The 27,400-nt window shown below is 36.2% G+C and overlaps 1 protein-coding gene across 1 annotated transcript in view; it reads right to left on the minus strand.

Annotated features, from left to right (window-relative positions):
• The window catches only part of LOC104982568, a 210,819-nt gene that overhangs the window by 53,453 nt on the left and 129,966 nt on the right, over nucleotides 1-27,400 (minus strand). Inside the window, exons 5-6 of the mRNA XM_010831995.1 lie at nucleotides 10,417-10,444; nucleotides 7,416-7,498 (exon numbers count right to left, since the gene is read on the minus strand). Of these exons, the coding sequence (XP_010830297.1) occupies nucleotides 7,416-7,498; nucleotides 10,417-10,444 (111 nt within the window). The remainder of the gene's footprint in view (nucleotides 1-7,415; nucleotides 7,499-10,416; nucleotides 10,445-27,400) is intronic.

Consider the following 27,400-nt stretch of genomic DNA (forward strand, 5'->3'; position numbering starts at 1 on the left):
TGGGTTCTTTCATGTTTCCAAACAAATTTAAAAATTTTTTGTTCTAATTAAAAAAAATGCCATTGATAATTTTATAGAGATGGCACTGAATCTGTACACTGTCTTATATAATATGGTCATTTTAATATTGACTCTTCCAATCAAATAACACAGTGTATCTCTCCATCTGTTTGTATGATCTTCAATTTTTTTAGTCAGTGTCTTATAGTTTTCAGGTTACAGATATCTTTTGCCTCCTTAGGTAGGTTTATTCCTAGGGTTTTTTTTTTTTTAATAACAGTAAATGGAATTATTTCCTTAATTTCTCTTTCTGATATTTCATTGTTAGCACACAGAAATGTAAAAGATTTCTATATATTAATTTTGTGTTCTGAAACTTCACTGAATTCACTGATGAGCTCTAGTAGTTTTCCAGTGGCATCTTTAAGATTTTCTAAGTTTTAGATTTTAAGATTTGTAAGTTTTCTATTATAAGAAAATTTATCTTTATAATGTGTATTCCAGTGGCATCTTTAAGATTTTCTGTATATACTGTCATGTCATCTGCAAACAGTGACAGTTTTACTTCTTCTTTTCCAATTTGGATTTCTTCTATTTCATTTTCTTCTCTGATTGCTGTGGCTAGGATTTCCAAAATTGTTGAATAAAGGTGGCAACAATGGCCACTTTTGTCTTTTTCCTGATCTCAGAGGGAATGCTTTGAGCTTTTCATCATTGAGTATTATGTTAGCTCAGGGTTTGTCATATACAGTCTTTATTATTTGAGGTATGTTCCCCCATGTCCACTTTCTGGAGAGTTTTTGTCATAAATTGATGTTGAATTTATCAAAAGCTTTTTCTGCATCTAATGAGATGATCATTTTATTCTTCAACTTGCTAATGTGGTGTATAACCAGTGATTGATTTCCAGATATGGAAAAAAATTGTTGCATGCCTAGGATAAATTCCATTTATGTTATATAATCCTTTTAATATATTGTTGGATTCAGTTTGCTAGAAATCAAAACAGTATGGTATGGGAACAAAGACACAGATCAACAGAATAGAAAGCTCAGAAATAAACCAGTGCACTATGGTCAATTGATCTATAACAAAGGAAGCAAGAATATACAATGGAGAAAAGACAGTCTCCTCGATAAGTGGTGCTGGGAAAACTGAACAGCTGTATGTATAAGAATGAAAGTAGAACATTCTCTAACAACATACACAAAAATAAATTCAAAATAGATTAAAGACATAAGTGTAAGACCAGATACTATAAAACTCCTAGAGGAAAACAGGCAGACCACTCTATGACATAAATCACAACAAGATCTTTTTTGATCCACTTCCTAGAATAATGGAAACAAAAGCAAAAATAAACAAATGGAACCTAATTAAACTTAAAAGCTCTTGCAAAGCAAAAGAAACCATAAACAAAATGAAAAGACAACCCATGGAGTGGGAGAAAATATTTGTAAATGATGCAACTGACAAGGAATTAACTTTCAAAATATACAAACAACTTATAGAGTTCAATATTAAAAAAACAGAAAGCCCAATAAAAAAAATGGGCATGGGGCCGCCCTGATGGCTTAGTGGTAAAGAATTTGCTTGCCAATGCAGGAGACATGAGTTCCATGCCTTGTCTGGGAAGATCCCACATGTCATGCAGCAGCTAAGCCTGTGTGCCACAATTATTGAGGGTGTGCTCTAGAGCCCAGGAACTGCAATTACTGAAGCCCATGCAACCTGCAAGGAGTTCAAATCAGTCAGTTCTAAAGGAAATGAATCCTGAATATTCACTGGAAGGTGAAACTCCAGTATTTTGGCCACTTGATGCGAAGGGCTGACTCATTAGAAAAGCCCCCGATGTTGGGAAAGAGTAAAGGCAGGAGGAGAAGGGGATGATGGGATGAGATGGTTGGATGGCATCACTGACTCAATAGAAATGAGTTTAAGAAAGCTCCAGGAGTTGGTGATGGACAGGGAAGCTGCAGTCCATGGGGTCACAAAGAGTCAGACACAACTGAGCAACTGAACTGAACCGAACGCACCCGAGAGCCTGCTCTGCAACAAGAGAAGCCACTGCAATGAGAATCCCACGTACCACAACTACAGTGTAGCCCCACTCGCCACAACTAGAGAAAAGCTGCACAGCAACAAAGACCCAGAACAGCCAAAAATAAACAAATAAATAAAATCACTTTAAAAAATGGGCAGAAGACCTACCTAAATAGACATTTCTCCAAAGGAGATATACAGATGACCAATATGAACATGAAAAGATGCTCAACATCACTAATTATTAGAGAAATGCACATCAAAACTACAATAAGATATCACCTAACACCAGTCAGAATGGCCATCACCAAAACGTTGAAAAATCTGTAAATCAACTATATTAAAATAATGTATTTTTTAGTAAGTCTATAAGTAATAAATGCTAGAAAGGGTGCAGAGAAAAGGAAACCCAACTGCACTGTTGGCAGGAATATAAATTGGCGCAGTCATTATGGAAAATAGTACGCTGCTGCTGCTAAGTCACTTCAGTCGTGTCCGACTCTGTGTGACCCCATAGATGGCAGCCCACCAGGCTACCCGTCCCTGGGATTCTCCAGGCAAGAACACTGGAGTGGGTTGCTATTTCCTTCTCTAATGCATGAAAGTGAAAAGTGAAAGGGAAGTCGCTCAGTTGTGTCCAACTCTTCGCAACCTCATGGGCTGTAGCCTACCAGTAGGCTCCTCCATCCATGGGATCTTCCAGGTGAGAGTATTGGAGTCTTCTCCTGGGCATATATCCAAAAAAAATTAAGACTCTAATTCAAAAAACTACATGCATCCCAGTGTTTAAAGCAACACTATATTCAGTGGCCAAGACATGGAATGTTCAACCTAAATGTTCATCAACAGTTGAAGGAATAAAGAAAATGTGATGTACATATACAATAGACTATTACTCAACCATAAAAAAGAATGAAGTAATGCCATCTGCAGCAACATGGATGAACCTAGAGATTATTATACTAAGTAAAGTAAGTCAGAGAAAGACAAATACCATGTGATATCACTTATATGTGGAACCTAAAATATGACATAAATGAACTTATCTATGAAACAGAAACAGCCACAGACATAGAGCACAGCTTTGTGGTTGCTGTGGTGGGAGGGAAAGATTGGGAGTTGGGATTAGCAGATGCAAACTATTATGTATAGAATGGATAAACAGCAAGATCCTAGAGCACACCACAGGGAAGCATACTCAACATCCTGTGATAAATCATAGAAGAATATGAAAAAGAACACATATGCATATGTACATGGGTCACTGTGTGATACATCTGAAACTAACACAACATTATAAATCAACTACAATTAAAAATGGCAATTTGAAATACTATTGATGAGTGTGTACTCCATCACAAACTTTCTGCTAATATTTATTTAAAATATTAACATTTTACTTATCCTTAGACCCAGCAATTTTACTTCTAAGAACATAAATTAAGAAAATCGTCACAAACGTGCACAAAAATTTATTCAAAGAAATATATGAAAGTGATGTTCACAATAAAGAAAGAGATATAAATATCCTGCATGTATACAGATGGGGCATTAAGTCACTGTGGTAAATGTATCAATGGGATTTTCTTCGTCCTTTCATACCCTCACTTACTCACTTTTTCAAAAATAATTTAAGCAAGGATCAGACACTGGTTAGGCACTGGGAATGCAATAATGAATAAAGATACATCCTATGCTTCAAGGAGGGTCATAGGATAGGGAAAAGCTGGGGCTGGGGAGTGGCAGCTACTTGCTACAGTAATCCAGTAGGCCTCACTCAGGAGATGAAAAAGGTGAGATCTGTAAAATAAAATCAGGCATGCAATGACCTGGAGAAAGATAATTCCAAATCATTAAAATATTTCCATAAAGAATCTAGAAAAATGGTACTGATGAAACTATTTGCAGGGCAGGACAGAAATAAGATGCAGAGAGAACAGACTTGTGGACACAGCCGGGCAAAGAGAGGGGGGGATAAATTGAGAGAGTAGCATTGAAACATATACATTACAGTATGTAAAGTAGATGATCTAGTGGAAAGTTACTGTGTAACACAGGGAGCCCAACCTGGTACTCCGTGATAATCCAGATGGGTGGGGTGGGTGGGGGCTGGGAGGGCGGTTCAAGGGGAAGGGAACATATGTATACCTATGGCTGATTCACATTGTTGTATGGCAGAAACTTACACAACATTGTAAAGCAATTATCCTCCAATTAAAAATAAAATGGCAACCCAGTATTCTTGCCTGGAGAATTCCATGGACAGAGAAGCCTGGTGGGCCACAGTCCATGGGTTACAAAGAGAAGGAAATGACTGAGTGACTAACACTTAAAAATAAAAATAATAATTCCATAAAGAATATTTAAAACCCAGGGAAATGTTTATGTTAAAACAACTGGGGAATGAGCAAGTGTCAAAATCATATGTAACATAGTAATAATATCTATAAATATGTATATCACACATATAATTGGAAGGATAGATACCAAAATTTTAACAGTAGCTATTTTGAGTGTGGAAAATCTGAGTGATTTTTCTTTTCTTTTTATTTATCACTGATTTGTAAGTTTTCTATTATAAGAAAATTTATCTTTATAATGTGTATTACTTTATAATAAGAAAATAACTAATTAAAAAAGATTAATTAAGAGACTTTGCACTTATGAAATTATGGCTTCAAAATCAAGTACTCTGGACTTGAAGGTGAGCCAAGTAGAAACAACAATGATTCAGATAAGTAACCACACAAAGTGCTAGGGAACTCCCACTAAGATTGACAGGCATGTTTTACCTGGGTGATTTATACTGGAATATTGTACTTGTACAATATCCTCATTTATTGAGGATACACTATATTATTAATACCAAGGCACTAAGTCAAGAAGGAGACATCAAGTGACAATGTAGGCAGGGTTTCTATAATCATGAAACTTGTATTATAATTTTTATCACCACAGGATGATAAATTTGTTAAATTTGTGGGTCAATAATTTTATTAACATTCATTCAACAAGTATTTATGAAGTGCCTACTATGTCAAGTAACAAGGATATAACAGTGAACAAATACTCCATATTTATCTCAGTTTACACAAATTCCAAATAAGGAAAAAAGATAACTTACACATAACTAATATAACTGTTATTTACCTAAATTTTAAGACTGAACAGTCCATAAAGGTGCAATATATAAGAAAATGATTTCCATATTTCTTTCTATATAGTCAGACTTAGCCAAACACTAGTGAAAGTATTTTCCATTTTTCTGACTTCTAAAATAGTAGTGTTGACCACTACTCTCTTATAGGATAAGAGAATAATAATATTCTTTTTCACTAGAGACACTGGAAGAACATTCAAGTTGAAATGTTAATAGAACACCAAAATCAATTGCTGCACGTTTTTCTTACTGTAATTCCCTGGGTAAGCCTCATTCTCCTGAGGGCTGCCAAGGAAGACAACTAATAGAGCTAAGCGACTTGCAGAATGTTGCAAATGCTAGATGGTGATTGACTGGAGAAGCCATGATGTATAATTTATCCAAGTGGCAAGCAGCTTGAGCAAGCTCTAATGTAATTTTGGGCTTAATTATTTGGAAAAAAAGGTAAATGGCACATGAATGAAATCCATAAATGATACAACCTGCGAGTTATAAATGCCTATGAGAGGAGGAAATAGTGCAAAGGTGTAGGGAAGTAACACGTATCAGGAGGCAACAGCCCAGAGAAGCTCCGCTTGGAAATACGCAGGCGATGCCGAGGACAGATGCTGTCTGCTGGGCCGGTCAACTGGAAAACTGTTTCTAAAGGTTTGCAAACTTTACAAGAGTACATATGTACACTTATGCATATGCACTCTTGTACACACATTGCTGCACTGTATATACTTTCATAGTCAAGATTTGTAATCTTCTGATATGGTTCTTTATTTAAAGGGTCTAGAGCTGAATGGATTTCTATAGGGCAACAGGTATGTTTATTTAACTAGGGCCTGGAACAGAGACAGTAGTTAGTTGCAGTCAATTAAAGGGATCTGGAAAGCAATACACCTGGTATCATTGTATTTTACCTTTAGAAATGCAAACATGCTGATGATTGCAGGTGCATGGTTCAAATCTGCTTCTAAAATTCACCACTGTCCTAGAGAAAGACACACAGCAACAGTACTCCCAAATTCTTCAGTTTCTTTCGATCTAATTCTTCTGCAAGGTATTTTTTTCTGAGACTGTTACACAATTTTATAAGCAGACCAGTTTCAAGTCTTTCTACACATGTGGGTCTGGGATTAGTAAGAAGTATTAGAACCCTCACCAGCTGGTGGTGATTACTTCTCCCATCATGGTCTAGCACACAGTCAGGTGAGAATTCAGAGTATATTTTTTCTACAGTTTTCTCTATTAAATAAAGCTTTTTCCCTACAACAGTGATATATGTAAATATTACTATTAATGTGCACACTATGTTTTAAAAGGATATTAAACAAAATGAAAATATTAAAAAAATGTGCTGGCCCCTAGTTACAATGAATGTTCTTCTGTATCCTTCAGCTCTTAGCTTCAGTGTTAATCACTTACTTGTTCTAACTTCATACCAAACTCCCTGGAACTTTTCCTGGCGTTAGAATCTCACAAGACAGACTTTCAGGATCTTGCTGGTCAAATCTCTCTCTTATATGCACCATGCTTCCTCTTCAGAAGCTTTCAGCTTCCTTCTCTTGTGTTTTCAGAGTTGGTGGTGGTGAGAACTTTTACTGCCTCACTGACCATCATTTCCCCATTTCCCTCTTTCCTTTCCTGGAGGAGTTAGCAAATCACCTTTATGTCTCACAAGAATTAGCAGAAGTTGGCAAAGAGGAAAAAAAATGTGTGTATATGTGTATATATATATTTTTTCCATGTGTGATAAATACTATCTTGAAAATTAATTACCTGCTTCTTTTCCTTCCCAGATACTCATTCTTACCCTCTCTCTTTTGGGACTGGCCTCATTCTATGATAGAGTCCATCATCTTTCAAACCAGTCCCAGCTCAGACAAACCTACTGAAATTGATTTGTATCAAAAAAACTTGAAGTTTAAATAGGGTTGTATTAATAAATGTTTAACAGTTTGTTCTGAGTGGGAGGAACAGAGGTAGGGAGAGGCCTGACTTGTGGCAATTCCCACTTCCGTGGTGTAAATACTTCCACTCTGGCTGGTTTCAAGCTTCCAGTGTGATGCCAATGTATGCAGAACTGGAAAGAAATGATGACCTATGTGAACCAGTGTAGACAGTGCCCAACACACCCCTGGAACACTTAGCTTATTAGACCAACTTTTAAATTTAAATGTATTACATAGCACATAACAAGTTTCGAAGCAGAGAATTTACTTACCTCATATGGCCACCCAGCCATAAGTTTTGGAGCCCTCACTTCCATTCCTGGTCCTTGCTTCCTGACATGGCAATATGGATTACCTGAGTACAAAGTGAGATACATATCTGCTATATCAATTCTGAATGCAAAACCACTGGAAATTGTTTTCTCGACCTAACACAGGTTAATACTATACGTCCTATATATATCAGATCTATTACCTTGCTACCTGAATGCATTAAGCAGCACCTCTCTTCATCCTCACATTAGCTGGATTACAACTGTCCCATTGCTGAGATTATTTCAAATTAAAGCAATGTGCTTGAAAAATATACACCCAGGAATAATCCTGAGTTGAAGGAAGTGGATAAATTGTGGGAGGAAAATTGCCTGATTAGCAAATAAGAGTCCTCAGGTTGTGTTTTCTGATGTTCAATATTAATAGCATAATCATGTACAACAAATTTTCCTTTGAGACAAATTAAGTCATTCAAAATCATTCAAACAATTTTGATATTCATACTTTATCATTTATAGCTCAAAATCTTTCTCTGCCATAAAGACATTCCACCACATCCTATGCAAAAAGGCCTTGTTTCATCACCCAGGTGATAAACTCTCAGAGCACGTGGCAGGCCAGATATATTTTGTATCCTCCACAAAAATCCAATATTTAGTAGTTTATTAACTGACCATTTTGTGAATTTTAGCTAAATCTGAAGGGTTCTGGCTGAAACTAGTGATTCTCTTAATCCATAGATAGGCTTTCTTTAGTTTCTCTAAACTAAAAGTTAGGACATGTATGAGGACAATAATTTTTTCTAATTTACACAGTTCTTTATATGGAAAATCATAAAAAACACAGACCACAGTTAGTCATTTGTTAACACAAAACAGTTTTTCCTGAAAAGAAAGGAAGTTATACTACAACCATAGAAACCCTGGACTAGGTAGTGCGTGTGCTAGTCGCCCAGTCGTGTCTGACTCTTTGTGATCCCATGGACTGCAGCCCACCAAGCTTCGCTACCCATGGAATTTTCCAGGCAAGAATATTGGAGTAGGTTGCCATGCCCTTCTCCAGAGGATCTTCCCAACCCGGGGACTGAACCAATGTCTCCTGCATGGCAGGCAGATTCTTTACCTTCTGAGGCACCAGGGAAGCCTGGACTAGGTAGAATTCTAGTCATTTATTGCTGTGTAACAAATCATCCCCAAACTTAATGATGGGGAGCAGCAACACTTATTTTGTCTCTCAGAGTTCAGCTAGGTGGTTCCAGTTGGGGATAACTGACATCATATGATGGCTGGCATTTAGACAGCCTGTCAGATGGAGGCTGGCTGAGCAGCTCTCTGCCTGCTTATAGTCTTAGGACCTCTCCAAGTGGTCTCAATACAAGGTCTTCTCAGCAGAGTAGCCATGCCTCTTCCATGGTGGCTCAGTGAGTATGGCTGGTGAGTGCCTTAAAATAAACTGAGAGAAGCTGCATGAATTTTCCTTACCTAATCTCAGAGACCACACAAACTCAAGGCTGCAATGTTCATTTAGTTAAGGCAGTCTCAAAGGAAAGGGAAATAGACTCCACCTCTAAAGTCTTACTGATTTAACTTAAAAAAATAACTGACATGCAATAAGCTGATATGAACTATCTGATATTTTGACAAATGTATAAACCCATGACACAATCACCAGAACCAAGGTAATGAACTTACCCATCAGTCCTAAAAGTTTTCTCACACCCTTTGGTAATAATCCTCCCTTATCTTCTTCCCCGAATAACAAGCAATTATTTTCTGCCTGCTTTCTGGCACTAATGACTAGTTTGCATTTTCTGGATTTTATATAAATTGAATTCTACATGATGTGCTCTTTGTCTGGCTTCTTTTCCTCAGCATATTTATTTTGAGATTCATTCATGTTGTTGTCCATCTTAACAGTTCCCCCACAATGTTGTATGTGTGAATAGTTATTCCTTTGTATGGATATTCCACAATTTGTTTAGCCCTTCAGATGTTATAGATATTTGGGTTGTTTCCAACTTGGGGCTATTACAAACAAAGCTGCTGTGAACAATTGTGTACAAGTTTTGGCATGCATGTGCATTTTCATTTCTCTGGGATAAATGCCCAGGAGTATGATTGCTGGGTTGCATGGTAAGTGTATGCTTAGCTTTTTTAAGACTGCCATTGAATAGTATGGCACTCTGGAAAATATTCCACAGTGGTTGTACAATTTTACATTCCCATCAGCAGTGTACAAATAATCCAGTTTCTCTGTATTCTCACCAGCATTTTATGCTATCACTAATTTTTAATTTTAGCCATTCTGATAGATATGCTCACTGCAGTTTTAATTTGCATTTCCCTAATGATGTCAGACATCTTTTCATGTGCCCATTTGCCATCTGTATACCTTCTTCAATGAAATGTCTATTTATATCTTTTGCACATTTTGAATTGTATTTTTCTTTTTTACTGTTGAGTTTTTGAGAGTTCCTTATAAAACATACACAAGTCAACTGTCAGGTCAATTATCTTTAAAAGAGCTTAAATAAGAAAAAAAATATGACATAGCTATTTCCAGTGTTTCATTTGCATGTGGTCTCACTCTCTTTCTTCCTTAAGAAATTTCTTTAGCATATCTTGTAGTGCTGGTGTGTGGGTCATTTTGTTTGTCTGAAACATCTTTATCTTTGAAAGTTATTTTTTCTGGGTATGGAATTTTAGGTTGACAGATTTTTTTTTTTTTTTGGTCTTTCAAAGAGTAAAGAGTACTGTCTTCTCACGTGCCTTGTTTCCAAAGAAGAGTCTACTGTCATCCTAATTTTTTTTCCTCTGTTCAATATGCTTTTGTAATCTGGCTGCTTTTAAGATTATTTTATCACTGGTTTTAAGCAATTTGACTATGATATGTCTTAGTGTGATGTGTCACATGCCCATCTCTAATCCAATCTCTGGCAAAGGAGAACAGAATCATGATGAAGGATTTAAACTATGATTCATCTCCTGGGGATATGCTCACCTTCTCTGAGCCTATTTTTGCATGACACCTGCAAAAGAAAACAGTTTTGTTAGCAAGTAAAAAGACATAAGAAAAATTTGGGAAATGAAAGACCTGAAAAGCTTGAGTGTATTAAGGAACAGGATAGATATCAATTAAAAGATCTTAATTTATAAATGTACACAGCATGAAATAAAATACAATCACCCTGGGTATGACATACTTGTTTTAGTTGGCTTGGGATTCGAGTTAGGATAGTGTATGTAAATAAATATCTTAGGTGTCCAGGAAAAATTAGGCCTGTGTAGGAAAGGAGTTCACTCTTCCTGTGTAATGACAGTGGTACTCAGTTGACAAGGTGTGCACAAAAATCTTTACCTCCTGCAAGAAAAGTGCTTTATTGCATTCAGAAGATGACAGTTGTGGAGTAGGTAAGAATATACTAGAGCAAAGCAAGGGGCAGCATTATATTTTCAAATCAAAGCCTTAAAGAGGCACCCTGACCTTCTTCAGTTCCTCAAATGGTACCAGTAGATAAGATGAGCACTGTATCCTTGGTCCACCCTTCTGTTTGTCCCTAGAAATTCATCCAAGAACCTCAGTACTGAAGAAGTAACTTATCTGATAGTCCCAAGGTTCACTGCATTTAAAAATCCTGTCTTAGCCAGCAAAAAGCAGAATTCTTCACAAATGTGGGCGTTTCATAGCCAGATCCATCACCATAATCTAACAAAGCTGATGATTCGTATCAGTCTTAACTATACTTCCGCACAGTAGTAACATCACAAGAAAATAAGGGCATAAGAATACATCACAAAACACCATTCATTACTTTGTTCATTTCATTTTTGAAAGAATTATCTAAATGGGGGATAGCAAGTACCAAGAAAGATTGGACAATTCCCAGTATGACTAGGAATGATGATTTCACCAAGGAACTGTACTCTTACACAAGAACTTAGAATGGAGTCATTTGAAAAGACCCTGATGCTGGGAAAGATTGAAGGCGGGAGGAGAAGGGGATGACAGAGGATGAGATAACTGGATGGCACCACGGACTCAATGGACAGGAGTCTGAGTAAACTCCGGGAGTTGGTGATGGACAGGGAGGCCTGGCGTGCTGCAGTCCATGGGGTCACAGAGTCAGACACAACTGAGTGACTGAACTGAACTGAACTGGAGAATGGAATCATAATTCTTACATTCATGTTCTTCCAGTATTTGAATATGGTTTGATAGGAAGTGGGAAATTTTATAATTTTGCTAAAGTTATTCTCAAACTAGCATAGCAGGAGTCCATTTATTCCATACACTTTCGGGAATAAACAACATATATAAACCTCTTTGGTGGCCCCATCAGGAGGAATTTCTCTGCCTACAAATGATATGACACATCTCTGTTAACTCAAATCCAAATGTAAAATCCAGCCTTTAAGGACATTGCCATACGGATTTGTTACACACCCTGAGATGCTTTGGTTCTATAATCCAAAGACTAGAATATGCTCACCTGTATGAAATTTTGTATGAAAAATGTACAATGTAGATAATCGATATCACTTTTACATGCTGCTTTTTATGAGAAGATGTAAGCACTAGAGTGAAAATGATGAACAGAATTCCTATCAAGTTGACATGTTCTTCATTTAACCATTTGAAAGCACCAAAGCAAGAGAAAGGTCATTATCAAAAACACGGCATAGTATTTTTATCTGACCAGTGAAGTGTGTTGCCCTGGTTCACAGTGAGAACCGTGACCCAGCCAAAGGAGAGTGTCACACTTAAAATCTGGTTTGCAATGTGTCTTTCATTTCAGCAGATGACCTCCTTTCTGCTACATATCAAAGAAGCTGTAAAGGTCAACTGACCTCTTAAAAGTGGGAGAGACAAAAGTCAGTGCTGCTACATCAGCTGCAGGATTTCAAGTCAGAATCTTTCCCCCAATATGCAGTAGGGTAAAGCAATCCACAGCCATCTAAGTAAGAGACAAACAACCCCCTCCCTTTGGGTTTGCAGAAGTCATCTGAGGTAGCTCTTTTTTGGCGGGGGGCAGTTTTAATAGCAAAAATGTATGCGTTTTGCAAATTTCTCAGATCAAATTGAGACTGAAAGAAAGCACTTTTAATAATTATGTCAGAAAACAGACGTACATGAGGTGCTTCCTAAGCAAACGGGGGCATGTGATCATATATAAAAACGAGGGCAGGATTGTAAGAAACATAAACAAATATGCAAAGTAGAGTTACTAAAACTCTGTACTTTATGGCCATTATATTGTCATAGAAACACAAATGAGTTTGCATGTGGAAATCCCCTTCCAAGACAGCACTGGTTGATGTCATTTTTGTCGTTATCACAGGAGGTGGGAAGTGTAGATGGGAGAGAGCACTTCTGCAAATAGCACAGGAGCTTCTGCTAATAATTATAATGTGCGATTGCTATGGGGTAAAATGATACTTAAGGATAGAGTGGGTTTGGAGGGTTTCATTTGCTGCCTTCCATTCTGGCCCCTTGTTCCTTTCTGGATGGCTACCAGCACAGAGGAGAAAAAGGAATCTGTCCAGAGCAAGAGGCTCTGTCTTCAATCCAGCTGTGAGTCTCTCATGGGAATACCCACCGCTCAGACTCTCCCAGCTGAACGGGGCATCCTTGGGGGGTTCCTACCAGAATTATTTCTGTGAGCTCATACTTTTTATAACTAAAACCATTTCCAAGGATGGAGGAATCCCAGAGTTAATTTTTGTCTTAAACCCTTTACATGTAAAGCACAAATGATTACTAATTGGGAAATTTATCTAGCAAATATTTGGGGAAGAAAAAACATACCTTTTTAAAATTGTTGTTGTTGTTATTGTTACAATGTTTCCCACTCTTCACCCCCTCCAAAAAAGAGGGGTGCAGGTGTGGGGGCAGAACAGAGAAAAGGAGAAAAGTGGCTTCAGCTCAGTGAAACACTAAAAAATGCACATGAATCAATTATGAAAAAGAGAAGGTCCCTTTGAATGAGGAAAAGCTGATTGGAATTAAGATAGGCTTTGTTCCTATCTGCAAGGTACAAGGAGGGGACTTTTCAGCGGAACAGAAAAGGGGGATTTGGGACTGTTTGGCTGCTTAATGCCATAGTGCTTCAGAGCCCATGTGAAAATTTGCTGCTGGCTATTAATCATCATTGTGCCCCTGCAAAGAAGCTGTTACAATGATGACTATATGTCATTATATTCCCACTGTAAGTAACGAATCAGAGAGCTGGGAAAGTTGGATAAGAGCGGCTGGCAAACTTTTAAGCGGTCGAATCTATTTAAATAAATTTACATCACATTTACTACTTTCTCTGGTATGGGAATCATACTTTAAAATGAAACAATATGCTGTGTTCATGGGGCCTGGTCTTTTATTCCCCTGTCTCTGAGCCTACTTTCCAGGTCAGCCTTTGCCAGCGCTGACAGCACGCTTTTCTCATAGCCTCTCCTTCTCATAGCCTTTGGTTGCTTTCAAGTTCAATTTAGCACAATAAAGTTGTTATGCATGACAGTTTGGAGTGCAGAATAGGTGGTGTCTGAGCCCGCTGTGTCGCTACAAAGTGGGTCCATTCTCTGTGGGCCGGCTCAGTTACTGGAGCCTTACTGGTGGGATTCAGCCATGGACTTCCAGACGTTCCCATCCTGACGAAAACAATTAGCTTCAAACCACACGAAGCCGCGGGGTCAGCCTCTCTTTGACTGAGGCTGCGCCATTTAACGTGCTGCAGTGGATTTCAAATTTATGTTGATTTATCCTGTTGCACTCCCCTTTTATGCACTTTATTTACAGATGTGTAAAGAACAGGAAAAGTTGGAGTCCCACATGCTTCAAAAGTTTTATCAGAAATCTAAACCATTGTTTTTATGTTTATTTTATAGAAAAATAGAGTTGAAACGTGTCAGGCTTAATTCCATTAGGCTGAACTGCCCAGAACAGAGCCCTGGGGTTTGCAAGACAGAATCTGAAAGGAAGTGTCTCCTTGGCTAAGCATCATCAACAAGGCAAACAACAAACAACCCTAAAATACTGGTGTTGTCAGTATAGTTTTCTATTGTGGGAGATTACCCTCCAAAATCCCACTCTGACCTAAAAGTGACAGATCTTTTAATAGAAGCAAGATGTAATTCTCAGCTATTATCAGCCACCATGTGTATCTGTGTGTGTGCATATGGATGTATCAGATCAATTAGTGTTTAGTATTCACTGATGTCCACCCAAGTCCTTACTGTCCTTAGACATATGATACATTCTGCTGCCAGAAAACAAATATCATTTGATTTTTTGGACATTGCAGAATTGTCCTCCTGAGGAGAATATAACCTCTTCTCTTGTCCCTCTGATGAAAATCATGTAACAAAGCAAATTTAGGTATAGTTTGAATTTTACCATCAGAGTCATCTAGGCCAGATGTCTTCAGTCTCTGAGCAATCCCAGTAAAAGAAATCACAGTTGTCTTGATTACTGATCTCACTAATTATAGGGTACCACCATCAAATAAGCCTCCTTCTAGATTAGAAATTAACTCAAAGCATATCTTAAAAGCATATTTCACTATCTTGAAAGAGTTCAGTATTTTTCTCCAAGCTATTGTAACATCTAAAAAAATTTCTTTTTGCCAAAAAGGTGAAATACAAATGGAAACCGTTCCACGTAATGTTTACTTTAACTGTGTACTAGCAGAGAAGAGTAAAAATTAAAATTCCACATGGAGAGAGTTTCTGGAAAATAATTCTGTCTTTCTAACATATCATTTAATATAATTTCAAAGTGTTTTTGACCAAGTTACATCATTAAAAATACAAATATATTTCACATCAGCAAAGTTTGTGAAGGAAACGCGACTGCGCTGGTCAGCCCTCTCCTTCTGCCAATGTTTGAATATTATTTGGTGTCACTCTTAGTAAGGCGTTTCTTTTGAGGTACTCATTTAGGATGGATTTTGGAAATGAGGCTAGACAAAGAAAAATTGCATTATAAGAGAAAGTAAATGTGTTTATGTCAAAATCATTACACCCTTTCCAATTTTCAAATGGGACAATTTTTTGCCATTCAAGTGAGTGAATACTCCAAAAACTGACCAAGATATTTAAGCAATAAATATTTTTTTTCTTGAAGAAATATGTCATAAGTGTATTTTTAAATCCCCCATGCAAAAGTAGTGAGAGCAGAAGATCGTTTGATGGGAAGAGTATGCCTGGAAGTTTACACACACACACACACACATACACACATACACACACACACACACACACACACCAGGAACACAATGTATAGACGTATACCACAGTATAGGCTAAACAGCTTAACACACATCTCATCTGAAATTTGGAAATACAGAGTTACTAACTATAAAAGTTCATTTCCTCATCTCAGAAGAAATTTCTAAGAAAATATTGTTAAATTAATAAACAGAAATAAAAGATGGTCTTGGGGGGAAGTTTGAAGGATTATAGTATGCCATAATTATTTTATGTAATTTCCAGACCCAGAGTTTCAGACTGACAGACATATTCACATCCTTTATTTGAGAAGATGTAACCCAGCAGAAACAGTTGTACATGGGTAGACCATCTTGACTTGTCGGTGAAGCTGCTTCTGTTAAGCTGCTGTGAAAGATGTCTGATATGGAAGATGGTCAATCTTCAGTGTTCTCTCAGGTTGAAGGAAAGAAGGGAAGAGAAAGAAAGGCCAAATGAAAAGTTCTTTATAGAGAGTGAATTTGAAGTGAGGCAATATATACAGAGAGAAGGCAGTATTCACCAAAAATGGCATCAGCAACATTAGCCAAATTTTACCAAAGTCCTTTGGCTAAAATAGGTATTCAAGATAGCATAAGCTTCAGGAGAATATAATTTTGAGTTTAAATTGCAGTTTTATCACTAGCTTACTTTGTGATACTTACCTGATAGCCTCAGGTAAGTTTCTAAAAATTCCTGGAGCATCTTTCTTCCCATTCATAAAATGAAATAATAATAATCCCAAAATATTCATGGTTGTTATGGAGACTAACCAACAAAGTAAAGTGACCAATATAACATTTAGAATGTAGTATTCTAGAAATATTAATTCTCTTTATCTTAATTTTTTTTATATGGCTCTTGCAATTCTCATCCTTAGATTCTTCTGTTGGTCAAATAAATCAAAATTCTGATATAAAATCTTAAAGAAATAGAGACATTCCTGGTAACAAATCTTACAATGGATTTCTGATGGTTTGGACTTGATAAAAACTATACCCATATAATTAGTTTTTATTTGGTTATATTTAGCCTTTGCTTATACTAGTTTGAACACTGAAGCAAATTAATAAAGACCTGAAAAAAGGTGCTAATACCATGGCAATGGTATCTTCCCTCATGTAGACATATGTTTAAAGAGACAATGGCATAAAACCCACAAGGTAATCTCCACAAAAAGTCTCCCAGAGCCTTAGTTAGCAATCTGAGATGCCAAAGATAAAGAGGCATTGGGCATTATAAGAACAACTTGCTTAATGTTTACTCCTATGGCCCCCAAATAGTATCCCTTGGAGGAATAATGCTTTAGTGCTCATGGAAAAAAAAAGAGTGAATTCATTGATCTAACACTCATTTATAAAAACAACTCCTCTGAGGCAAAGAATAACACCTCCCAAGTAACAAAACTTCATTCCTATGATATAGGCATGAAATCATATATGAGTTTGACAATGGGGAAGGGGAGGAAGAGGAGGACCTCTTCTCATTCAGTGTTTGAACTCCAAACTTAAGGCAAAACTTTCAGAAGAATATGTTCTGTTTCTTCTTACTATGTAAGTTTTCCAGGTACTAGCGATGATCTTGACCAAATGATTGGCCACAATGATTTTTTTCTACTATACTGCTACCTAATTGAATTCCTCTATTAATGACAGCTTTATGTTAAGCACTGCAAGTGTACTGTAGAGTTAAACAGACATACATAATTAAATATTATAGTGAACTGCAAAAAGGACTCAATTCTATGTTGGAAATGCCACATAGGATGGAAACATGATAAACATTTTTACTAAATACAGTAAATGGACATACTAGTTCTTTTTTCCAAAGTCTATTGTTTTTTCTATCAGTTGATCATATTCCTTAATGACATGGTTTTTGCATTTTTAAAAATATGCAAAGCATGAATCAGCTTTTGAACTTGACTTTTAAACCAATCTTCCTTTACAAATATTGATAGTAAACCAAGAAGAAATTAGCTACATTAGATTTCTGCCTATTTCCCTGTCTTTTAACTATTCAATAGGATATGTTTTCTTACATCTTCTCAACATTGACGTGATAATTTTCAAGACCTGTGAATATGGAATTAAACATACACATGTAAAGTAGGCTATTTGTGCAACATACCATCTTTAAACAATTTTTTGTTTTTATGGGCAAGCTGTTAATCAAGAGACATATGTGCTGTTTTATATACCCACATGCTTTACTACCATTTTTTAGATAAGCACCATAACTTAAGTTGTCTTCCACACAAAGTTCTGGCAAGCTTCAATAGATTCATTAGTGGGTTTTTCTTTACAACCAACGAAGCTCAAAGAGCTTCTAACAATGGAGCTAATCACTGCCTCTTCCCTGACCCAAGCTTAGGTTTTCCCTCCTTTCACTTCAGACTCTTATTTCATTTCTGAGCAATTGGATTTCCGTGGCACTCCTAGAACAAATAAATATCTCCCTTTTCCCCCTGCTTACATCTTTTGTGTATATTTTTTCTGTACGACTGCCCGTATTTAAACTAGTGTGGTAATGGCAGGGTTCTTCAGGTAATCTTTCATTGGACATAAATGGTGTAGCATTAAAATGCAGATAATGTTACCTCAATTAGAGAATGCTGTGCAAAACTTGAAAAAGACGTAGCTAAATGTTTGGACTAAACAAGTAAGTCTATGTTGTTAAGAGTGGGGCTGGGCAAGTTGCATTTTCAATAGATCCCTTAATGAATAAATGTTAGACTGTATCAACAGTCCTGAACAGGCTTGTGGTTTGTGTGTGCATGAAGTGTAATGGTATCAATTGACTAGCTCTTTGTGGTTGCTATAAAGTACTCTTGAATGTGTCAATGGAGAGAAGGCCTGCAGACAATGAAGCCATGACAGCTGAATGTCAGCAGCGACCTTGAACCTAAACTGGTTTCACCATTCCAGTGACTCCAGCTACAGTGGAGACATGCACTGGAGCCGGACCTTCGGCATTGCCTGTCATTTTCTGTGTTCAGATTCCAAGCACTTAAGTGACAATTTCACCACATTGCTAGACCCTGCTAATATGCATCAGTGAACGTTCACTTATTAGTGATGGGGCTAACGATATGTTCAGCATCTTAATCAGACTTGCGTTGGCATTTAAAAATACAAAACACAAAGCAAAACAAAGCATCATTCTAGACTAAATGTTTCATATAAGCAGACTCATCCAGAGAAGAGACTCAAAACATGTCTTTTCTGCAGCAATGAATTCTTTGATATCGATCTTGCATTACATAGCATTATTGCACATACGTAACTGCATTCGTTATTGCTGCAAATAGCACATGATTAGTTAATTAAAATATGGCATCAAGGAATAATTAATATTTGTAATGCAGTGTTTCTTTAATGAAAAACAAGAGAATTCTTCTAAAGGTCACATTTACAGATTAAGTGTGTCTTTAACATAAATGGAATGTTATTAAGCTAGGCTCAATGTTCAGGAGAGAACTACAAAGGCTTTTGTGGCAAAATACCATTAATGAATTCAAGAAACTGAATCCCTTTGCTAATGCTGGAGTTGAGCAAGGTTAGAAGCCCAAATACAACTGGATGTTCCTAATACATTCACTGTATTCTGCAGTGGGGAACTGAGGGCAGGGAAGCAGGGGACTGGCTGGAGAAGGGGAGAGACTGCAGGACACAGAGTGAAAAAGGCAAAGAGAGAGAGAAAAAGAAGATTTTGATTGGTGAGAAACACATAAGCATGTGTATGCAGCACAGAGCAGTAATTCTGAAAATCGGCATTCTTATACTGTAGGAAGGATAGCTAATATGGTTTTGGTATTAAAACACGGAATTCATATTAAAACACGGTATTCACATGAAAGCACAATAGACTGATGACAGTGCGTTCTAAAGTAAGTGGAACGTGTGTTAAGACTGAACAATATAAAGAAAATGATTAACTTTATAATTATGAAGATTTGTAAACACAGATTTGTTACTAGAAAGTTTTTGGGTGTTGATACGAGTGAGGTATGGCACACACACTTCATTTAATTAGCACATCTTTGAGTCCTAATCATCAGTAAAAACTTGTGTGACACAATAGTCTTTGAAGTAAATAAAATGGGGACACCACTGACCTCTTGTTTCTCTGTGCTTATCTCAAGCTCTTATATACTGTAAATAGTTAACTGCCAGATTAAATATGTCCTTTTAAGTCCTTTACCACATACAGTGGGAAAAGGAAACCCGTAAAGAATAAAACTGTGCCTTTTACTTGAAAAAAGTTCAATGTTGGCAAAAATTTTTCAGTAAGTTCCTAAAAAGAGGAAATCATATGTATGTTTTAAAAATAGCCAGAACATATCTTAAAAATAAGCATGCTACTCTGAGAAATGTTTACTATCCAGAAAACATTTGAACAATAAGTTCATTATTTGTTTATTTATTTAGTAGTAAGTATATTTTATCAGATCGTATAATACTATAGAAAAAAGGTAATGACATCATCTTGATTTTATCATTTTGGTTAAAATATTCATTATGTTATCAAGCCACCAAAAAAAAAAAAAGAATACTTTTAAGACAGATAGTCAAATAAAGACTGAAAACCATCATCAATTTCCCTAAGATAAAATAAATGGGCAAAATTAAATTTAGTGCATAAAGAGGTTCTTTGGAACCTTAAATTCAATGTACAATGAAGACAGAGTAAAATAGGAATTTTTTCTGCATTAAGTTTTATGTATGTATTTCTTAGAAAAAAGGATAAGTCCCTTTCTACTCTTTATGGGTACAACTGCAAAGTTGAGAATTCAATGTACACCTTTTTACATTACTATTATTACTTATAAGTGGGCTGGTACATTGGCAGCTGTAAAAAATTAATCTGCTTCACTGACTTATGAGAGTTTGAGATGACTATTTTTATAATTTTTCCAAATATGTTTTATACCAGAAAGAAAGTATTAGTATCACCCAGTTTTACTCTGAATCATTGAGATTTATATGAATTATATGCATCAGGAAAAAATCATTTAGAAGTTTTTATATTTATATTGCACTTACCATGTATATAGACGTGGTATAATTTTTATGAATGCCAGAGAATAAAGGAACTTCACAGATGCCACCATCCATTATGAAGTGACATCTCTGCAAACTCTTATTGACATCATTTTAAGTTGCCTCCTCTGCTGTATAGAACTCTCAAGAAGACAAGCTCCAAATCTTGAAAAAATATCTTGATGGTTGAAATGAACACCGATTTTTGCTGTTATATGTATTTTAAAGTAGGATGATAATTCTCAAATGAGAATTAACCCCCTGTGAATATATAGGTTATGGAATTTAAGTTTAAATACAAAAGTTGTCAGAAATGAAATTCAGGTTAACAGGTCAACACAATGCCTACAGCCGAGGTGCTCATTTCTATTGGCCTACATACACTGGCAATCTTGACTAGACCCAAATTTATGTGGATGTCTGAAAATGTATCTTTCTTCATAAGACAATTAAAGGGCATGTTTGGTAAATAGTTGATTATATTATTTAGGAAAATATTCTAAATAGATGTTTGTTCTATGAAGAAATGATAGACTATTCTGTGAATAAATATTTAACTATGCTAGAATTTGTATTTAAAATTGTACAACAAACATGTATTAATATGGGATTATCCTTGTACTTAAAGCTACATTCCATAAATGTGTATATCAAGTAGGTTTTTCTTCAACATACATGAACATAAAGATGGGTCATTTTAGAATGCCCTTCACTTTCTTAAAGTCCCTTGAACTTTTTATTCTCAAAATAAATAAATAAATAAAAGAGTGGGTTGAAAGTGAACTTGGAATTACTTTCAAATTTCTGGGTTACATATTTAAAATTTACCTTCATTTATTTGTATATTCATTCAGCAAATGCTTAATCTATCATACGTTAGGTTCTATGTTTAGAAAAAAAAAATTGGATTTCTGTGCCAATTTTCATTCTTTTTGTTTGCTTTTTAGCATGTAGTTCTTCAACTCTTTCAGCCATGAGAAAAAGACTGAAAAGTTTCACCTGGTTTGGTTAAACATGTAACTCTGACCTGAAACTCAAGCAGCAGCCCCATGCAGGGCCTCACCTCTTTTCCCAGAAGATGAAGGGGCTCTATGCCTACACCCTGCCTCCACTCCATGTATCACTCAAGATTAAAAATTTCATTCTTAAAAAAATCCACTCAGCTCTGAATTTTCCTGGACTATATCTACACATTCAAATTTTAGTTCAACCAACCAGTATTCTACAGCAGCTCTTATGTTCCAGACATACAACTAGTTACTCTGTCAGATGGTATTTTATGCAATCTTTAGAGTCACTGTGTAAGGGAGGAACTTCTAAAGCTAAGACAATGCTCCAAATAAGGAAAAGCTACAATTCTAATCCAGATCTTCTCACTCCAAAGCCAGCTTTCTTACAGATAAATTCCTATATGCCAAAAAGACCACCTGATTCACTCAAGCCAAGCAGCATCTCTACTGAGTGGAAATATTAAGCAAACTAGAATCTGGATGAATGGATTTTCTTAAGCTCCTAAATAGAGAAGCCTATGGAAAAGAGAGTGAACAAAGATACACTTATTCAGTACATATAAGCATGAGCTCAGGTTAAAAGAACTCTGACTACATTCTAACTCCCCCACCCCATCCCTTTACTCAATTCTCCTCCAAGAAAACTGTGCCTTTCTTCTCTGAAACAGGGGTGACAACCAGGAGGAAGTTTTAGTGAGATTGTGCCTCTAAATTTAGCAAGTTTGAGGTTATGATGCTATAGCAGAAATCGGTTGCTACTAGGCCCAGCCATGATTTTATTCCTACACATCCCCCTCTGCCTCTACGTGGTACCACACTGGAGTGGTACAGGGCTAGGTGAGAACAACCACAGAAGTTCTTTCTCATTAGAGCTCTGATCAGGGATGACATCTTTCAAAAAAGAGAACTCAAAGAAACTTGCCCACTGCCCAAATATTCAGTATTTCTATATATTTAATTTCTTTAGCTACATTTGAATGATTCTATTCTTACCAAACAAATTTTTTCAACACATTAAGGAGAAAAGTTGATTCTTCATATAGTATGGAAAATAACGTAAAACTCATTTTAAAGGAAAGTTTAATTAAATTCATGGTGTATATTTCCTGATCTAAATAAAAGCAAAATTTCTTCTTTTATTTTTGTTCAAATAAGTTATTAACCTGTGCAAATTAACAGTAATATTTATAAAAATATAAACTTCTTTAAATGTTTTGTGATCTAAAACAGAGCCAGATCACTATCAACCAAATATATGTAATATTAATACTCATAGCCTTATCTACTCTCACCCCAACTCTACAGCTTCAGTTCAGCTTCAAACATTTTCACACAGAAAACTTCTTTGCACTTATTTTGTCAGTAAAATATTTAAATACATGTAATATACACGTGTGACGTTTTTGCTAAAGCTGAAACTCCAGTACTTTGGCCACCTCATGTGAAGAGTTGACTCATTGGAAAAGACTCTGATGCTGGGAGGGGTTGGGGGCAGGAGGAGAAGGGGGACGACAGAGGATGAGATGGCTGGATGGCATCACTGACTCGATGGACATGAGTCTGAGTGAACTCCGGGAGTTGGTGATGGACAGGGAGGCCTGGCATGCTGCGATTCATGGGGTCGCAAAGAGTCAGACACGACTGAGCGACTGAACTGAACTGAACTGAAGCAGAAATATTTTTGTCAAATTTTGCTTTAAGTAACATGAACTATTTTACCCCATGCTATTATGCTGTTGTCTCAAAGAAATCCAAATAAACACACACATATTTTATAATGTTATACTTTAGATGCAGTGAATTCCAGCAGTAAAGATTCTCTTGTACATTCTCTAGTTGCATGTCCTGTTGATACACAACTGATTCATAAAATTGGTGGACAATTTTAGAAATGAATATAAAGTGTAGTCACATTAATGCTGACATAATTATTAATAAAATCCTAAAAAGGACTTCTATTGATCAGAGAGAAAAATGTAGTCTCATTTTACTTGTTATCCCAAAGTTATATTACTACTATTGTGCAGCTAAGCACTTTTGGAGACATCATGCAAATCTACCTGTCATATTTAATTATAAACCACTGAGGAGACTGCTAATAAAATTAACGAATAAAAATAGCAATATTCAGTATTTAACTGCTCTTGGTCTGAAAGCATATGAGAATTGCCACTTATAAATACCAAGTGCCATTTAAATGATTAATCAATGAATTCATTGTAACAAATTCTCTGAGAAGTGTTTGTAATGAGGTCAGATCCCTACAACATGACCTCACATTTTGAGATGCAGTCACTTCAAAAAGGTGATATCCATAGTTCAGAGTATTGAAAAGTATGAGCACTAGGAAATATTAGATATTTTTGAGTATTTCAAGGCCCATTTTTGTCTATTTTATATACCATGGACAAAACCCATGTCAAACATAATATAATAACCACTTGGGAGGTTAATATAATATAATAACCTCCCAAGTAAAAGTTGGGAGGAACTTAGCACAAAACACCATATTGGTGATATTTCCTGACACTAACAGAATAAAGGGGATCCATTCCCACCACACTGAAAACACAGGACATTTTTTAAATGTCTTTCTCATAAAAAATAATTTTTTAGTAATTAGGCTGCACTGTTTGAGTACTGTCTTTTCACATGTCTACAGAAAGCTACTTTCTGAAAGAATACCTAGCTGTCCATCTTCCTATGTTTTCCATCAGAAGCAAGGCAAAGCCCAAGAAGGGTCTCCTCATTGAGTTTGCATTTAAAATATCTGAGAATTTGCAAAAATCAAGAATCTCTAGTGCCAGTATAGGTATTACATATTCCTGTCTTCAAAATCTTGCCCATTTTCTTTCAACACGCATCTAAATTTTAAGAACCACAGATGCATTATGAACCTTTCTTGGGTAGGCCTCCATACAAAGTGTAGAATAGAAAGTATTGTTTCTTTAAAGTATTCCTGTTTCCTTTGAAATAATATCATTTAGAATGTACCTAAGCCATATTAAGTGGTTGACAGATAGCATAAACAAAAATAGGTTTTACACTGCAGCTGTACACAATACACCTTTGTACAGTTGACTGATTGCTTACAACAATAAAAAATAATTGTAGCATTCTGCTGTCAAACTTTCTGGCTAGTTTATAGTGAACTTCAAAAATATGATTCTTTTTTCTCAAATGCAATTAATTTGAAGATAAAAGTAACATGGTGCCATGAAACATAAATGTTTCGCTCCAAAGAGGAGATTGTTTGTTACCCAGTAACAATAGATAAAGTTTCACATCCCAGTTTTTCAAAAGAAGGCAATGGTACCACTTAAGCATGTGAGGAAATGCTTCATGAGGCAAAAAGTATAATATGATTAATATTAAAAAATGAAAAGTATTTATTTACCAATTTTGACAGTTGTCATGGACATCACTGTTTCAAGTGGCATTTTTGACAAAACAATTTGCTGGCTGATAGTTACAGGGGAACTGAAAGATTTTTTTTCCTATGTATTTACAATATTAAAAAAAAATGCATCCTCAATGTAACTTTCCTGCTTAAGAGAAAAAAAGAATGAGTTCTACAAAACAACCCATCCAATGCAGTTTCTATAAGAACAAATGAATGCAAGTGTTAACAAGGCCTAATCTTCCCTTTTGTATTTGTTTCTTCATTAAGCGCTAACTATGCTTTAGCTCTTGTATCCTGAAGATTTGATGTGAAGATGGTATGACAGGCTTGGCTTCTCCCGATGCAGCTGGCACTCCTCATGCCAAAAGCCAGAGTTTGTGGTAGTGGGATCAGAAGAGAGTCGTTCGGAGCACAGTTTGCCTGTCAGTTTCCCATCCGCCTTGCAGTGCAGCACTCCCTCCCCGAGTCCCCTTAATGAGAAGTGGAGGACAATACCAGTATTGTTGTTTCTACTCGCAATCTTGTGGAAAGAACAATCGCTGTTTACCCAAGCATTTGTATTACCCAAACTCTGTCGATAATTACTTCTAGAGTCCCTGATTAACTCTGCTCTCTGCCTCAGCACAAAAACGCTATTGAGATAGACACCAGACAACTTTTCTATCTCTTAGAGCCTTTTAACAGTTTACCAAATATGACTCCCTACTCATATTTATCAGAAGAAATGCACCTACGTGATTTGCACTCAGCTCATCAAGAGCTTTGCAACCATGGTAAAAAACCTGTGGGCTACTTCGCAGGCCTGAAAATTCTCCATCACCTCACCATCTCCCCTCCCCCACCTCAAAAAAAGTTAAAAAGCACCGTCCCCTTTCAGTTGCCATAGTCCTGTACCTAGGAATCTGTGATAAATATAAGCACATTTCAACTCACAGTGAGGTTTCTAGTCTGTTTATCGCGGTTAACTTTTTATGGTGAAATATGTAGGAGAAAAATTTCGAGTTATTTAATTACTATGCAATTTTATGATATGCTTTTGTTTTCCAAGACCTAACAAAATGGAACTATTGCTATGTCTATTTCCATGATACTAGTAATAATTTTAATCTGTCACATCATCCCTACCCCCCTTCTCGTCCCCACCCCACACGCAGTCTGCTGTTAGCGCTATGCAAAACAGCATCATGAATATGCGTAATTATGGAGATTCATGGTAATTTTTCAGGGTTATCCGATGTGACGTTTATAGGACAGCAGCATACATCAATTTAAACGAGAGTGACAAATATCGTATCCTTTATATTTCTATAGTATTTTTAATATTTTCTTGGCCCCTCTCTAGGGACTAGTGTGAAATTGTAAGAACTTGAATAATAAAAATGTTACACAATCAAATGCTTTACTAGAATGTTTTTTAAAGGCAAGTTTGAAAGTGATTCTCTACCTGTTGAAGTTTAAAAAGTACAATACACTGAATTTTCTTAGAGGATACTTTTATCAAGCATCTTACACATATCCAAACCAACAAAAGTATGGACATTCTCACATGCCATTTTAAGACGAGGCCGAATTGCTTAATTACTTTTAAACTATGACGGCTTGCCTGGCAGAATTATTTGGCCAACAGGTCCACCAACTTTATTAAGCACAGGCATTTGAAACAATAATCTAATTGTGGAATATCTGAATTTTGTTCTAACTCTTGTTGCATCTCTTAAAGAGACTTGCATATTATATTTATCTCAGTGACTAATTAGGACTAGCTTGACAATTTCATATTTACAATGATTACCAAGTAGGAATCCTCTTCCTTGTTCCTTATGTTTGTCATGAATACTGTATAATACTAATTACATTGAGGATATAAAGAGCCCACAATTTGATTGAGAGACATCTTGAGTTTAAAGTGAGTAAATGTGAATTGTACCAAGAATTTCAAATGGCGAAGCAATTAATATCTATTTCTTATGCAGTCACTAGAAAGGACGAAATAACTGGATGAGTTCAAGTCATTATATCAGCCATATTTTTAGTGTATTAACAATAAAGTCATTAAAAATTGGTTTGATTGAAAATGATCCTCCCCATTCTAACCAACTGGATTCAGAATTCCTTTTTCTCAAGTATATACTTTCAGGATTTCAGGTGGAGGGTCAAACTTTCACAATTATATGTTTCTCAGGACTATATTTGTAACACACCATCATGAATACTGTCCATACAATTATCAGGGCCTACTGTGGAAGTAGACTGTTAATAGAAATAGTAATGAAGAAGACTGGGGCATTAGTA

Source organism: Bison bison, unplaced genomic scaffold (assembly GCF_000754665.1).
Source record: "Bison bison bison isolate TAMUID 2011002044 unplaced genomic scaffold, Bison_UMD1.0 scf7180017864533, whole genome shotgun sequence".
Lineage (NCBI taxonomy): Eukaryota > Metazoa > Chordata > Mammalia > Artiodactyla > Bovidae > Bison > Bison bison.